The following is a 15,194-nucleotide window of genomic DNA, read 5'->3' as shown; positions in this document are numbered from 1 at the left end:
GGGGCTCCCCGCTGCGGCCGTGCAGCGCCGAGCACCGCGGCCCGGCGCGGCGAGCACGGAGTTAAGGGCCGGCGGGCAGCCGGGGGGGCCGGGGCGGCAGCTGCTGCGAGCCCCCCCCCCGTCTGGCCGCCCGCCAGCCCCCGGGCCGGCCCAGCTGCAGGCGGGGGCCGGGGATGGGGTGCAGCCCCCCCAGCAGCAGCGGGGTCCCGGCACCCTGGGGGAGGCTGGGCCCCGTGGGAGGGGGCAGCAACAGCAGGACCAGCCTGGGGGGGCTCAGGGGGGTTCAGGATACAGCTGGGAAATAGGGCAGATGGAGGGCGCTGGAGCTGCCCCCCTCCCCCCCAAAGCCCTGCAGCACCCCAGGGTGGGAGCGAAGCTCCGGCCATGCGCGCTCTGCCTGCGCCAGCCCCGTGGCCCAGCCTGGTCCCCTCCGTCCCCGCCAGCTGGGTGCTTCCCTGAGCTGTGCCCCCCCTCCCCAGCACCCAACAGGCACCCTGGGCTTCGGTGCCTCAGCATCACCCTGCTGCCGGGCAGTGGCCGGTGCCGAAGGGGTTACAGCACCCGGTCCCCGCAGGGCCGGCCCGCGGGCTGCACCAGCCGCAGAGCCAGGGTGCGATGGCCCGGAGGCGCCAGGGGACCGAGCTCCCCGGCAGCTACATCGCGGACGCGGGCAGCGGGACGCTGTACAAGCGCGGCCGGCTCCTGGGCGAGGTAACTGCTCTGCCGCCCCCACGCCAGCCCCAGCCCTGCCCTGCGGGGCCCGGACAGCCCTTCTTCACCCGGGCCGGCGCGTCTGCACCCTGGCAGCGCTCATGGCCTCCGAGATGCCCTGCTCTGAGGGCCGCCGGGGCCCGCATCCCCCTCCACCGCTACCTGGCCGCAGGAGGAATGGGGAAACTGAGGCAGAGGGCAGCTTGGGGACACTGTGACCAAGCCAGAGCAAAGTAGATGCTCAGGGCCAGCGGCTGCCGCACCTGCAGGACGGGGCCGGTGTCAGTCAGGTCCCCTGGGACCCTCCGCCGCCCCCCGGGAAGAGCACATGGCCACACGCCCGGACACCTGGGTCCTGCTCTTGCGTCTGCCTCTTGCTCGTCACACGCCCTTGAGCGACTCCCGGCTCCCCCCGAGCGGGCTGGGTGCCCGTGCGGGTGCTCAGTCCCATCTGCCACCCCGCAGGGGGCTTTTGGGCGATGCTACGAGCTCACGGACGTGTCCAGCGGCAGGGTCTACGCGGCGAAGATCATCCCGCAGGCCCGGCTCGCCGAGCCGGGGAACAGGCAGCGGGTGAGTCTGCGGTGGGGGCGGAAAGGGTCGGTCCCCAGAGCTGGGAGGGGACCGATGGCCCCAGGGACCCCGCTGAGCCCCCACCCTGTGCTTTTGGGCTGGAGCCGGACAGACCCTTCCCCAGCCAGCCCAGGGGAGCACATCCGGCATCCCCAGAGCCCTGCCAGAGCCCTTTCGCTCCCAAGCCTGCCCCTTCCCCGGCTTGCCGGGTTTGCTCCCATCCCGATCCCCGCGAGGTCCCCGCGGGTCGCAGCCGGATGCTGGGGGTCCCCGGGGCTGGCCGCCAGCGGAGCGGGAGGATTTGGGCTGGCGCCCATCCCTGCGCGCGGGGGACGCCACCGGTCTCGCAGGTGGAGCGGGAGATTGAGCTGCACGGCCGCCTGCGCCACCCGCACGTCCTCGGCTTCGGCGGGCACTTCGCTGACCGCAGCAACGTCTACCTGGTGCTGGAGTACTGCAGCCGCGGGGTGAGCGGGCGCGGGTGGCCCCGAGCCCCGCTGCCGGGATGCCAGCGCTTTGCCGGGACCCGGAGCTGACTCCGCTCTCGGTCCCCAGTCCCTCGCTGACATCCTGCGGGCCCGGGAGACGCTGACGGAGCCGGAGGTGCGGTACTACCTGCGGCAGGTCGTCTCGGGGCTGCGCTACCTGCACGCGCAGGGCATCGTCCACCGCGACCTGAAGCCGAGTGCGTGGGGCAGCGGGAGGGCGAACGGGCCGGCTGCACCTGCCCTTTGCCTCGGCCGCGGGGAGCAGCCCAGGGCTCGGGCCGCGGCCGATCTCTCCCCTCCGCAGGTAACCTCTTCGTCACCGAGAGCATGCAGGTGAAGATCGGGGACCTGGGGCTGGCGAGGCGGGAGGTGCGGAGCGGCCGGCGCTGGGGGTGAGTGCAGCCACCGCCGGGCTGCCGGGCGCCCAGCGCTAGCGGCTCACTGCCCCTCTCCCCAGCGCCGTCTGCGGGACGCCCGGCTACCTGGCCCCGGAGGTGGTCGACAGGAAGGGACACTCGGTGGCCTCTGACGTCTGGGCCCTGGGCTGCGTCACGTAAGCGGGGTCGCTGACGGGAGGGTCGGGCACGGGGTGCCCCTGGGCCTGGCTGAGCGGCCGGTTCCCCCAGGTACGCGGCGCTGGTGGGCTGCTCCCCGTTCGAGGGCACCAGCCGGCAGGAGCTGTACCAGCGCATCCGGGCGGCGCGGTTCCCGCTGCCCGGCCGCCTCTCGCCCGGCGCCCGAGCCCTCGTCGCCAGCCTGCTGGCCCCCGAGCCGGCGGCGCGGCCCAGCCTCGAGGACGTGCTGCACCACGACTTCTTCGCACAGGTGCGGGGCTGGCGGGTGGGCTCCGGCCATGCGGCCCCCCTGCTCCGGCCCGGCACCTGCCCTGCACCCCCAGCCGCCTCTCGCTCCCCAGGGCTTCACTCCGGCCACGCTGCCGGCCCACGCCTGCTGCTCGGTGCCCGTCTGCGCAGGGCCCAACCCTCTGTGCAAAGCGCTGCAGAGAGCTGCTGCGGCGCTGATCGGGGGTGGCCGCGCCAGGAGCCCCGCGACGGCGGGTCGCAGCCCACCTGGAGCCCAGCGGGGACCTGGAGGCACCCCATCGCCCCACCGCAAAGGCTTTCGCGAGAGCTGTGCCGAAGGGGGTACCCGCCAGCCCCGGCTCCCTAGGTAGGAACTGAACCACACGAGCATCCACTTACGAAAACCTTTATTAGTGCTCAGAACCGTCTAAAATCCAGTTGTTGAAACAAGCAGGGAGGGACGTGACCAGTACGAACAGCACACACACCGGTTTGCCCTTAGAAAAGGTTAACAGAAAAACATGAAAGGGACCTCTCTTCCCCACCAGCCAGGGATGGGAGCGGGGCACGGAGCTGGGGGTCCACGCTTCAGCTCCGGTGCAGGACAGTTTTGTTCTTGGGGATCACGCACGCGTGCACGAATGCACGCAGAACAGCAGCACTAGGGAAAGGAGCGACGTCCCCCCGCGTGTCCCCTCGCACCCGCACGCCCCTGCCCAGCCGGGACTGCACCAGGCGGCGCAGAACCGGCCCCTCGGCTCCCGGCGGAGGTCACAGCCCGGCCGTGGCTCTGCCTGGGAGCAGCCTTCAGCAGCACCTCTCACAGCACAAGCACCAGCACAAGTTATTTGAGGGAGGGACAAAGTTATTTGTGGCCTGGGAAAAGAAGGGAGGAAAGTGTGCTGTTTCCCCGTTCAGCTTCAGTTCTCTCCCTCGAGAGGAGAAGAGGTCTGAAAGAAAACTCTGAAAGCTCAGTAAAACATGACACAAACACCCACAGCGTCAATTCAAGAGCACCCAGCCCTGTGCAGCCAGCACTTGGGACAGACGCTCGCCTAAGCCTAAAACGGAGGGTGGGGAGAAAGAGAATATGCTTAAAGTTGCCCCAGCAGGCACCAAGGAGCTGCTTTGCTGCTTACAGACCCGTCCACGCGCCAGCGCAAGAGGTGACCGGCAAGGAAGGATGTTGCCAGCCTTCCCATATCACCAGAGGGGGTTTGGGGACAAGGGGAGGGAGGTCACAGCAATGACTTTGTCTGCACTTGGTGCGAGCTTTCTCCCAATGCTCTCGGCAGCAGCTGCTCTGCGAAACCAGCTGTAATCTGAGGGGAGGGAAGCCAGAGCTGTTCTGGCGACACAGCTCAAATGTAAGCACAAGGGACAAGAGGAGAAGTACAGGAAATGATTAGCCAGGGAGGGAAACCTCCGCGTACGTGGGAAGGCAGGCAAGATCTCACGCACAGCCCCGACCCGAGGCCTGGGAGCAGCCGGGACGCTGCATGGCGAGCCCAAGCGCTCAGCCTTGCACTGCGCAGCCCCAGGCCCAGAGCCCTCCGCTTGCTCACAGCAGGAGTAAAACCTGGAGAAGCAGAAGAGCCCTGCAGGGACTATTCCCATGGCCCTGAATAATCCGCGTCGCACAGAGTGACTCCAAGGCAGGTGGAAGGGTGGGAACAGAGAGAAAATCACCGGAGAGCACCTGAAAGAACAGGAGACCTGTGGGCCCAGCTGGAAGATCATTCTTCTTGCTTCGTCGTGGATGCAGGAGGAACACCAAAAGACAAAGACTGCCCTCATGACAGGGTCATCTATTGCAGAGGAGAAATCCCTCGAGGTGGTGGGGCTACCTGCAGGTCCTCAGTGCCTACAAGGGTCTCAGAGCTCCCCACGGCTAGCAAGGAACCCATCCTTCACCCACCCCAAACACTTGCTATTAAAACCCTTTGCCAGCCTGCACAATGGTTCCTCCTTGGGTTACAAAGGAGAAAATGCAGAAATGAGCAAAGCCAGAAATCAGCCTTCAACCTTTGGGATCAACGCTCCCCTCTGGAGGGTCTGACTCAGCCCCCGCAGAGCTGCCATCCTGCACGCTTGGGCATCGTGGCGATGGCTGCGGGAGGAACAGTGCTGGAGAGAGGAGAGGTGAGGGAGAGCAAAGGGAGGCACGCCACGCCAGCACGCGTTTAAGGCTTCCTCAGGGCCAGGCCAACAGCAGGGGAAGGCAAGTGCCACAGCCCATCCTGCTCCTGAGGCTGGGCAAAGGGCTGGCTGCCGGCCCCCAGCTTCGGCGCCGCGCCCGAGAGCCTGCCCTGCCCTGGCACGAGGCCCACTCGGTATTTTTATCCCAGGCATCCGTGTTGTTTGAAGCTGTCCGCTTTTTTCCACAGCCCTCCCCAGTCCCACCCTAGCTTAGAAGTGACAGCAATAGCAACGCACCCTCTGCTGCTATGACCTGAGCCCTGAAGGCATCAGCTGCCCCAAGAAGGGCCTCAGTAAGGGGTCCCAGCAACTCCGACGATACCCCCAGGCATCCTCCCAACGCCCCCAGAGGAAAGGTGAGCACCCACAACAGGGCAGAGCTGCACTGAACAGGACAGCGCACTGCAGGGATCCCTGGGCTAGCAGAGACCCAAGCCAGCAAGTCCCCAGGACGTGTGAGCACCTCACATGGGCAGCAGCTCATTAGCCAGGGATGACGGGCATAAGGCCAACCTCCCAAGGACACCTCTGACAGCGAGAGAGGTGAGCAGCCCAGGCCACGCTTGTCAGAGACCCCTGTTCTGGAGAGCGCAGGCAGAGCTGCTCCAGCCATCTCCCTCCTGCGATGTCCCTGCCTTTCCAGCCCTGCCGGGGTAACACGCACCCTCTCAGGCGGGCTGCCCAGGCAGGGACGTCTGAAGGACTCAAGGAAGGATCTCAGGTCAGGATAGGTAAAAGTGATAGTTTTTAAACTTTGGGATCTCCCCATCTTTATTCCACAGCTGCCAGCTGCCCAAAGGCGGGGAGAGCATAATTCCTAATACAGCTTCTCAGGCCATTTGTTTTGCGGTCAGAACAGTAAATCTACCCTGGGGCACAAAACAAGTCGAGCCTTGTGGGAAGTCTCATTTCTTAAAAAGAGGGATTTTAAAATGATGATTCAGGCTTGGTACCTCCTCTCACCCTCCTCCCCAACTAGCGACAAGGCCAAAACTCACCCTTGTGCAGAAATCAGATTCAAAGTTCAGCTAATTTGTGTGGGCTAGTGACAGCCTCATTCCCCTTCTAGGAAGTGTGACAAAGGCAATTCAATTCCCTTTGCAGAGCTGTCACTGCAGAGCCCTGGACTAGGACTGAATCCAGCTCCTGAAGCCCAAGGGGAGCTCAGAGAAGGATCCTGGAGGAACAACCACCCAGGTGGGGGTTGGCCCAGGAAGCATTTGGTGACAGAAGTACCAGGTATTGCTTGGCCTGGGAGGACTGGTGCGTAGACAAAGGAGCTGGCTTGACTCAAATGGGCTGGAGCAGTTTCTCAGCAGGCTGAAGGCAGCGAGTTGCTCTCTACCTTCAGTCCTTTGCTGGCCAGGAAGGCGTCCTGCTTGGGCTCACGACCCAGAAACTTCCTCAACATGTCGGAAGCATCCATGGAGCCGCCAGGATGCAGGATGCAATTCCTGTAATCCATGCCCACCTGCAGGGAGAGATAGATAGGGGTGCGTGTAGGACACCCACCCCACCGCTGACCTCGCTCAGCAGCGACCCTGCCCCTCAGCCATTTCCCACCATCCCCGTGCCCCTCACGGCACAGCTGCTCTCCCCAGGAAGGCAGCCCCTACCACGCGCAGGGCCAGGCCGCGCAGGACGTCCTCCCCTACCTTACAGTTCATGATCCCCTCCTGCTTGAAGCGTGTGTGGAACATATCCATGGAATACACTTCACTCCAGAGGTAGCCGTAGTACTGGGCATCATAGCCTCCAGCCAAGTGGCCAAACGTAGCTGGCATGTTTGTACCTTGGCAGCAAAGGAAGGACAGGGGTGTTAACTGAAAAGGCTGTTCAAAATGGGACTGCAGGGACCTCTCACAGCATGGAAAAATACCTCCATGCTGTAAATTTATCAGAGCAGGCACTGGATCAGATAGTTCACAATCACAAGGGAAACAGGAAAGAACCTTCCAGTCATTTTTGTATAGATTCAGCCCTGCTTTTCCTGGAGCCAGCAGAAACAGTGAAAAACAGAAACAGTGCTTTTCTCACCCTACTGAGCCAGGCAGGGCCTCAAGCCCCAGACTTGAAAGGAACCTGCTGAGCCAAGCTTGCCAGGCCAAGCCCTAAAAACCAGCAGGACTAGGACCCCCCCATCCCCCAACGTCCCTGGGTACCTGGGGTGGCAGGAACACCCAGCACTTCTTCACACAGCCGGGCAAACACCTCCACTGGGTCAGCTTTCGTCTGGGTGTGCAGCGCCTGGTCCACCTTGGCCAGGACGATCTGACGCAAGTTGAACAGCCCTGTTCCCAGAAGGAGGAGGCAAATTGAGATCCTGCCTGAAAGCAGGAGTGTCTCCAAGGCCGGGTTACAGCAAGGCAGGCCTGAGGGCTCTGAAAGTTCTCCTCACACCCAACTTCTGCTCTGCTTCCCAGACCACGCCAGCTCAGCGGCACCTGCCCAGACCTGCAGATACAGGCCTGTGTCCCCCAGGGGCCCCTTCTGACTGTGCCGCTTCGCCTAGCCTGCTGCAGCTCCTGCCTTTGCCACTCCATCCTCGCTCTTCCCAGACTGCTGATTAACAGCAAGCAGATGCAGTTCTTTCCCCCGATCCTCCTAGTCCCCACAGCACTGCAGGGGCAAGACAAAGCCTTTCCTTTGACCATCCTCTTCCCATCAGGTCACCAAGGGTCCCCTGCCCCTCCCTACACACAAAGGGATATTGCAGCAAGGCACTGCACTCCCTGGGGATGGTGCACAACCCTTGCTCCCCTCCAGCCTCTCTTTGCTGGCTTCCACTTCCCTCCACAGGGACCCACCTGTGTTTGCCTGCCTAGATTTAATGAGCTTCTCCAGCAGCTCGTCAGGGATGGGGTTTCCAGTTTTGTAGTGCCTGGACATGCGCAGCAGCGGCTCCTTCTCCCACACCCAGTTCTCCAGCATCTGGGATGGTGCCTCGACAAAGTCCCGCTCCACGTGTGTCCCGCTAAACATGGCAAACTCCGCCTAGGAGACACATCCAGACTGTCAAAACAGCCAGCTCAGAGCTGGGCATCATTTACCCCTGCTGTGGAGTATGACAAGGGAAAGATAACAAACCCCATCAGAGCAGACCCAGCCACTGACTACAGGCTGACAGGATTAGCCCTGAAACAAGTGTTTGGGATCTGGATAACAAAGTTCCCTGGTTCATAAATAACGAGATGCTTCCAGCCCTTGGGAGGTGATGTGGACCAAGGTGCTGTGCTGTTTGGCACCGGATGGGAAAAAAAAGGGTGTCAGCAGTCAGGAGACAGGCTGGTGTCCAATACTGGTCTTATTTGGTACCTAGCCCTGGCCAAGGCTCTAGGATCTATGGCCAGGACAGACAGCTACGCTTCCCAGCCCTGATTCACATCTCTGCCAGCCCAGCCAGGCCTCACCTGCGAGCACAGTTGGTGCATGACATGCCCAAATTCATGGAAGTACGTCTCCACCTCGTCGTGCTGCAGCAGGGAAGGCGCATCCGGTGTGGGCTTGGTGAAGTTGGCCACCATGGCAGCCACCGAGATCTGCCGGCTGGAGTCTGGCAACAGGCAGCCTGGCTGCAGGCCAAAGCAGGCCGCGTGCCCATATTTCCCTTCCCTAGGTTAGGAAGAGGAAACCGTTAAGTGGATACTCCCATACAGCCAGCCATGAGCCACCACTCAGGGCTGTGAGGTCCCACACAGAACATAAGATCCCAGTGATGCTGCAATTCACGCAAGCCCAGAGCTCCTGAGATCGCCCTGCCTGAGTACACACCTCTCCCTCCACCCCAGCCACGCATCCGGGGAGTAAGGCAGCCCCTTCTCTTCCCTGGACACACTGCAGGTTCTGCTCCCACTGCCCTAACCCTCCTCCTTCTCTTTGGCTTGCCCAAGGCCTCACCGCGGGTACAGGTCCAAGTAGAATTTGCCGATGGTCTCTCCGGAGGAGGCGTCCTTCACTGTGTAAAGCTGGACATCCTCGTGCCAGACCTGAGCCTTCTCCTCCAGATGGAAGGTGAGCCCCAGCAGCTCCTGGTATATAGCCAACAGGCCCTTGGTGACCACCTGCATGGGGAAGTACTCCTTCAGCAGGTTCTGATCCACGCTATACTTGGTCTCCTCCACCTGATTCATGTAGTAGCGCATGTCCCAGGCATTGATGCGGTTGTCAAACTCCAGGCCTCGCTTCTCGCACTCTTTCTTTTTCAGGTCCAGGATCACGGCCCGTTCCTTCTCCCCAAGGGGTTTCAGCTTCTGGGCCAGCTCATCTGGGAGAATCGAGGGAAGCAGAGTTAGTCCCCAGGGATGAGAGCAGCACATGCAGTCCAGTGCACACCCCTACCCTTTCCCTCCACAGCCAAGGGCCGTACCCAAGAAAGAGGCCACCGTTTTGCTGCTTTTAGCCATGTTCATCTCCAGCACAAAGTCAGCGTGTGTGTTGAAGCCCAGGAGACTAGCTTTCTGAGCCCGCAAGTCCACCAGCTCCTTGAGGATCAAGCAATTCTCCTGCAACACAGAGCCAGATGAAGAGCTCAGCATGAAGCGCTGTGCACAGGCAAGAAAGGAAGCACAAGCCCCAATGTGTAAAGAAGCACAGATCCTGGAAGAGATCCCTCCAATGCCTGATAAACTTTCAGAATCCTTCACTGGACCAGAGCCAGGGAACTCCTTTCCACACAGGCTGAGCAAAGCTCAGTCATCACAGCTTGCCCTAAGCCTTGATTTCTTCCCTAGCTTTACCAATTGTGATGACTTTGCATGCTGCAAGCCTCCATCTCTCCATGCCATCTCCCTCCTGCAGTGATCTGAGTGGGATGGACAGCTGCTGCAGACTGAGGATCATTGTCCTCAACACTAGCAGATCCACACATGGAAGAGTCCTGACTCAACATCCTGTCCAGCCTTGTCAGCAGGCAGCAAGGCCACCTACCTCTTTGCATCTGGAATTGAACATTTCCTCCACCTTCCTCCTTGTCTCAGGCACATAGCACTTCTTCAAGAGAGGGAAATAATGCGGGTATTTCAAGGTGACTTTCAGCTTGCCGTCCTCTGTCTTCTCCAGGGAGTTCAGGAAGTCCTCAGGGAGCCCCCCTGAGTAAAGGACAGACATGAGCGACAGAGGGCCCAGGCCTCTCTTCCAGATCAGGGAATGAGCACAGGAACAGGCTCTTGCCCTTCGAGCCAGAGGAATCTAAGCACTCGCAGCACATCAACCTTACAGGGTGTGGAAGGAGCAAGATCCCAGGGCTTAACTAATTCCTGCATAAAGGCTGAGCCATGGTACGTGCTCTTAGCCCTCTGACAGGAAGATTTAGACTGCCATTTTTAACTCTATGTACTGTCTACGTGGGACAGGCACACAGGGCTGGCGACCAAGGCTCAGCTGATGCACAGCTCTTCATCACTACTGGAACACCCTTGTTCACCTGCACCTGGGTGCAGAGAACAGCCCCAGGGTGGCCTTGCCAGGACTGAAGCAGGGAGGACTCAGCTTCAGTGTGAGTCAGGCCCTGAGACCCAAGAGACGTAAGCCTGAGCGCTCCATACCTAGTTCTTCCTTTGAGAAGGGCAAGTAGGTGGTGTCTTCGTTGAGGTTCTTGTTGAAGTCTATGCAAAGGACGCTCAGCTTTTTCTTAATAGCTTTGATTTTCTTTAAAATATAGATGAACAGAGCAAAGTCAGTCCAAAGGGGGAAGTCAAACAGCACCGCTCACCATCTCCAGCGAGCAGCTTGCCTACTGAGTTGCCCATTGGCTTGCAGTTGGCTTACAATCAAGCACAGCACTGCAGAATTAATTGCATGCAGGCGCTGAGTCCTCATCCTAGAACAGGCTCCCTTTGATCACACCTCATAGGAAAGCAGCCACCTCAGCAAGGTCCCAACCATCTCCTGCTAGCTCAGGAGCTGCAGGTGTTTAAGCAACGGCCTCTTCTACCCTTATTTCATTTCACCTTCAGTTTCAAGCTCCTTCACTGAGCCAGTGGCTCATGAGAAGAGAGGGTGCCTCTGAGCAGCTCAGCCAAGCCCAGTCCAGTCTGCTCACCCCATCCCAGCTTCAGTAGGGCACCCTCTGTGACTGCCCTTTTGCTTGTGGGGTCAGAGTCCTGTTTCCACTTCCAACCCACACAGCCCTGTCTGGGGTCTCAGCTTCTCAAGAGCCCCCAACTCCAAACATCATCCCCATTCAACAGAAGGGACAAAGAAGGGAAGAGAGGTGTCACCCAACTTGCCCAGGGTCACATGAATCAGGAAGAAAATTTAGGAGTCTGAGCCTCAGGCCTCTGCTCAAACCACTAGACTGTCCCGCTAGCCCTGCAAGGCCTCCTCTACAGGTGCTTATTTTAAGCTTTTTGGTCTCACCTCCTGCGTTTCCTCAGGGAGATGAAGACCATTTCTTTTACCCAATTTGATCAGCCTCTCTAGATATCTCTTTGCTTCAGGTTTCAGTGAAGCACTCTCTGATTTCTCCTGTAAAACAAAATCCGTGAGCACAGGGAATCAAAGGAACAGGTATTCACTCAGCTGCTGTATCTGCTCCTGGAGGAAGGCTGTGGGTTATTGTAATAATGGTAACCCAGAAGCAGGTGGAAACACCCCACGAGAAGGCTTCGGTTTAATGTGTTAGTTCCTATCAGGAATCTGCTTTAAACATCTCACCTCTATGCCGTGTCAGAGCACTTTTCAGGGCATTACCCAGCCCTTCCCTGAAGGAGGCAGGTCAGGGTTACTAATACCATTTTACTAAAGAGGTGATCAAGGCCCTGAGGGAGGTCAGAACCTTCAAATCCCAATTGCCCAGTTCTCACTCTAACAATTGGACCATACTGCCTACAGAGTTCATTTAATACCATTCAATTCTAAGTTCTGGGACAAGAGAAAAGGGTTTCTTGTAATTCCAAGAGGTTTCTGTTCTGTGCTCAGATGCTGAGCCTTTTTCACACCCAGTCGGACACCGAGCATCCTCCCAAGCACATACCTGGAGCCAGACAATCCGCTGGTACACATCCTGCCTCATGCTCATCTCCACGTCGAACTCTGAGAGCTTCTTGTCAGCCTCGGTGCTTGCTGCACGGATGTCTTTACAAGGAGACACGTGCTGGGGGAAGTCCAGCATGTTCCTACGGACTGAAAAGACCGTGGGTTATGGCAAAGGCAACAGCTTTGTGTCCCACAACTGCTCAGGAGTGGGAGCACACGTGGAGAGTCTGTGTTAGTTGGGAGGCAGCCTGATAGCCCTGGAGCCTGATCTACAGCCTGCACAAAGGGAGAGCAAGGCAAACTGCTGCCAACAGACAGACCCAGAGGCGTCACCCCTAGGGCAGCATCCAGTCACCCACAGCACCCCTTCATTCCTTGCTTGCTGCTGAGCCTACTGACCAGATCTGTCCACTGCTTTCCCACTACAATCTCTCTCACAAAACTTGCAGGAATTTCAAGCTTGTGAGATCTCAACTCTTTTGTCAGCTATAGCCGATACCAACAGTTTGAAGAGTCTCACAAAGGGAACAGATGTCTATACTTGCAGACGCAGGCAGCGTCGTTGCCTGTCTCCTTCCCTCAGGAAACCAGGCTAAAAGTGACACAACTTCAGTGCAGATGCTTCTCAAAAGCTACCACGTACGCAGTCTGCTCTTTCCCGACTTATTTTCAAACTTATTTCCATTTTAGAAGTGAATATAGGGAGAATATTTCCTGCCACTGTCTTTGCAAAATCTCAAACCACAGTCCAGCAGGAAAATACTGCTCTCCAGGCAAGCGGATTCCCCACCCAGCAGAAGGTGAGCACACAGCTACTCTCTGCTGCCCACAGAAAGTGCTGACAGTTCTGCTGAAGTTAACATTATCCTGCTTAGCAAGTGCCTTATTTTTTTTTTTTTTTAAGAGAAAAGAAACCAGATAGAAGAAAAAGGAAGCTTGCACACTTGCTTCTATTCTAGACAGATGTAATCACCTCGCAATACAGAGTTAGAAGAGCCAATAGATGTCATGAGGCAGGCGGGGGGTGGGGGTTGCATGACTTTGGCACTCTAGTGCTGTAAATAATTAGCCTGAGATATATTGAAGCCTGCATTATTTGCCAGCATGATGCCATCACATCATGTTACTTTACACCTAATCTCTAAAACTAGTACACTGTTTAAATAGACGAGATAGAGATACCTTTATCCATGCAGAGAAGAAAAAGAGCTGAAGAGTTCTTATATCACCCAAACCGTGTCTGCCAATGCACAATTTACTCCTGCTAAAGGCACCTTGGCATAAAAAAGTATGAGACAACCTTGAAAACCTTGTTACTCTTTCCAGAGACCACCCCATTGCCAAAGCAATAGCACTGCCAAAGCTCTGTCCTCATGTTCTACTTACACTTCTGTTCCAAAACTACTCCTTTCTTTGTGTTTGTATCTAGCTCTACAAATATTAACTGGAAAAAAAAAAACATAGTGCTGAGGGAGCCAAAGGAAAAAAAAAAAAAAGGAGATGACAGTACAGAGCAGAGAAGCAGAGACAAAAAAAAAAAATTCATAACCTGTAGACTTCCAGAAAGCAAGTACTCCCTCTGTGTCTACCTACCTGTATATTCCACTTCCACATCAGCCAGCGCCTTGAGAGTATTTTCGTAGGACACTTCTCCCTGTTCCTGGGAGCCCACCCGGTCATACACAAGCTTGGTCCTCTCTGTGAGCTCCACAGCCATGTTTTCTATCTGTTCGGCGGTCAGGTCCCATCTTAGCTGATTTGCTAATAGCCTGGGGGACTGGCTGTCCACAACGTTACCTGGGTAAGTAGGAAGGAAACCCATGCATGAAGAGTTACATGTCCCTCCCTTACATGAGCTGGAAGGAAAATTCAGGTGCATATCTAAAGCTCGATAAGAAAAGCACTTAAAGGAGAGGCCCAGCAAATGAACTATGCGTACGGGCAAACGGGCTCCTGAGGGACCCGAGTGCTGGATCCAAACGGCAGCCGGATTATTTTCCAGGCGCTGTTTACCCTCTCAGTTATGACAAGCCCTTCACAGAAACCTGACTCCCTCCCTGCTCCCTCACCCGTTGCGCCTCTGGCAGGTGCATCTGGCCACAGAAGCAAGGGTGGCTGTCACAGCCCGGGCACAAGCCTCGGGCTCTGCTTGGGAAGGGGGCTACGCAGGAGAGAGGTGACAGCTGGGGCCGGGGGAAGACCACAGCCCCCTCGCAAAGCTGTTGTGGGGCTCCTTCCCTCTTGCTCCCTATGCAATCACTGTCCCCCTTGTCCCCTGCCCCACATGCAAGCCCTCAGCAATCCTCTGCTATTCCAACCCCTTGTTCTTGTCCCAGGCCTCTCATCCCGGCCCTCCCCGCTGTCCCAGCCCCTCTCCCGGACCCCCCCCACCCCCTCCCCGCTGTCCCAGCCCCTCTCCCGGACCCCCCCCACCCCCTCCCCGCTGTCCCAGCCCCTCTCCCGGACCCCCCCCACCCCCTCCCCGCTGTCCCAGCCCCTCTCCCGGACCCCCCCCACCCCCTTCCCGCTGTCCCAGCCCCTCTCCCGGACCCCCCCGTCCCCTCCCCGCTGTCCCAGCCCCTCTCCCGGACCCCCCCCGTCCCCTCCCCGCTGTCCCAGCCCCTCTCCCGGACCCCCCCGTCCCCTCCTCGCTGTCCCAGCCCCTCTCCCGGACCCCCCCGTCCCCTCCCCGCTGTCCCAGCCCCTCTCCCGGACCCTCCCGTCCCCTCCCCGCTGTCCCAGCCCCTCTCCCGGACCCCCCCATCCCCTCCCCGCTGTCCCAGCTCCTCTCCCGGCCCTCTCAGCCCCTCCCCGCTGTCCCAGCTCCTCTCCCGGCCCCCTCAGCCCCTCCCCGCTGTCCTAGCCCCTCTCACGGCCCCCTCAGCCCCTCCCCGCTGTCCTAGCCCCTCTCACCCCTCCCTTGCTGCCTCTCGCCCCACCTCCCACCCAGCTCCCCTCTCGGCCCCCTTCACGGGCCCCCTCCCCGCGCCCAGACTCCCCCGGAACCGGTACCTGTCGGGGGAGCCATGCCGGGGCCGCCGGGAGGCCCCGCTCCTGCTGACGAGGCGCGATGAGACCGCGCCGGCCCCACGCACGAAGCATATGCCCAACCATAGAGACGGGGGAGAGAGCGGCCGCGCCGAGGGATTGTGGGAGTGGAGGACTCGGCCGCTCTCCCCTTGCCTTCACCCTATCGAGGCGACGGAGGCGGACGAGCCACCCCTCCGAGCCGGGGCTGGGTCCCGGCCGCGGCGCTCAGGCCCCGCGGTGCGGCGGCAGACGGCAGGCGGCGGCCGGGAGCGGAGCCCCGCGGCGAGCGGGCGCAGCCCGGGGTGGGCCCGGGCCCTGCCGGCGAGGCGCGCCCCCGCCGTCTCCATGGCGACGCGCCCCCTCCCTCTCTATGGTAACGAGCAGGGAGGAGCGACTGCTGCACTTCCGGCCTCTC

General features: G+C 59.4%; 2 protein-coding genes across 2 annotated transcripts; one reads left to right on the top strand and one right to left on the bottom strand.

Annotated features, from left to right (window-relative positions):
- The first annotated feature begins 615 nt into the window (after positions 1-615).
- LOC138062293 (inactive serine/threonine-protein kinase PLK5-like) lies at positions 616-2,946 on the top strand. Its single transcript, XM_068919533.1, has 8 exons — positions 616-711; positions 1,177-1,284; positions 1,635-1,751; positions 1,840-1,969; positions 2,077-2,164; positions 2,230-2,325; positions 2,399-2,597; positions 2,689-2,946. The coding sequence occupies exons 1-8, from the start codon at positions 616-618 to the stop codon at positions 2,944-2,946; spliced, it is 1,092 nt and encodes a 363-aa protein (XP_068775634.1).
- A 19-nt stretch (positions 2,947-2,965) lies between these two features.
- On the bottom strand, positions 2,966-15,096 carry THOP1 (thimet oligopeptidase 1). The gene is made up of 13 exons (XM_068919765.1): positions 14,762-15,096; positions 13,343-13,546; positions 11,748-11,896; positions 11,132-11,239; positions 10,318-10,420; positions 9,701-9,861; positions 9,141-9,276; positions 8,672-9,038; positions 8,185-8,386; positions 7,582-7,768; positions 6,937-7,065; positions 6,430-6,566; positions 2,966-6,245 (listed from the first exon to the last, which is right to left on the bottom strand). Exons 1-13 carry the CDS (start codon positions 14,775-14,777, stop codon positions 6,087-6,089), a joined length of 2,058 nt encoding a protein of 685 aa, XP_068775866.1. The 5' UTR covers positions 14,778-15,096; the 3' UTR covers positions 2,966-6,086.
- Between the last annotated feature and the right edge of the window lie 98 nt (positions 15,097-15,194).

The sequence above is a fragment of the Struthio camelus genome, chromosome 26 (assembly GCF_040807025.1).
Source record: "Struthio camelus isolate bStrCam1 chromosome 26, bStrCam1.hap1, whole genome shotgun sequence".
NCBI classification, from domain to species: domain Eukaryota; kingdom Metazoa; phylum Chordata; class Aves; order Struthioniformes; family Struthionidae; genus Struthio; species Struthio camelus.
This window is presented reverse-complemented; position numbering and strand designations above follow the sequence as displayed.

Bases quoted from the DNA above. Each gene is read 5' to 3' on its own strand.
- LOC138062293 (XM_068919533.1), top strand. From the start codon at position 616: ATGGCCCGGAGGCGCCAGGGGACCGAGCTCCCCGGCAGCTACATCGCG. The intron at 1,970-2,076 runs GTGCGTGGGGCA...TCCCCTCCGCAG, and splicing joins CCACCGCGACCTGAAGCCGA to GTAACCTCTTCGTCACCGAG. The intron at 2,165-2,229 runs GTGAGTGCAGCC...CCCTCTCCCCAG, and splicing joins CGGAGCGGCCGGCGCTGGGG to CGCCGTCTGCGGGACGCCCG.
- THOP1 (XM_068919765.1), bottom strand. The intron at 9,862-10,317 runs GTATGGAGCGCT...TCCTTTACTCAG, and splicing joins CTTCTCAAAGGAAGAACTAG to GGGGGCTCCCTGAGGACTTC. The intron at 8,387-8,671 runs GTGAGGCCTTGG...TTCCTAACCTAG, and splicing joins TACTTGGACCTGTACCCGCG to GGAAGGGAAATATGGGCACG.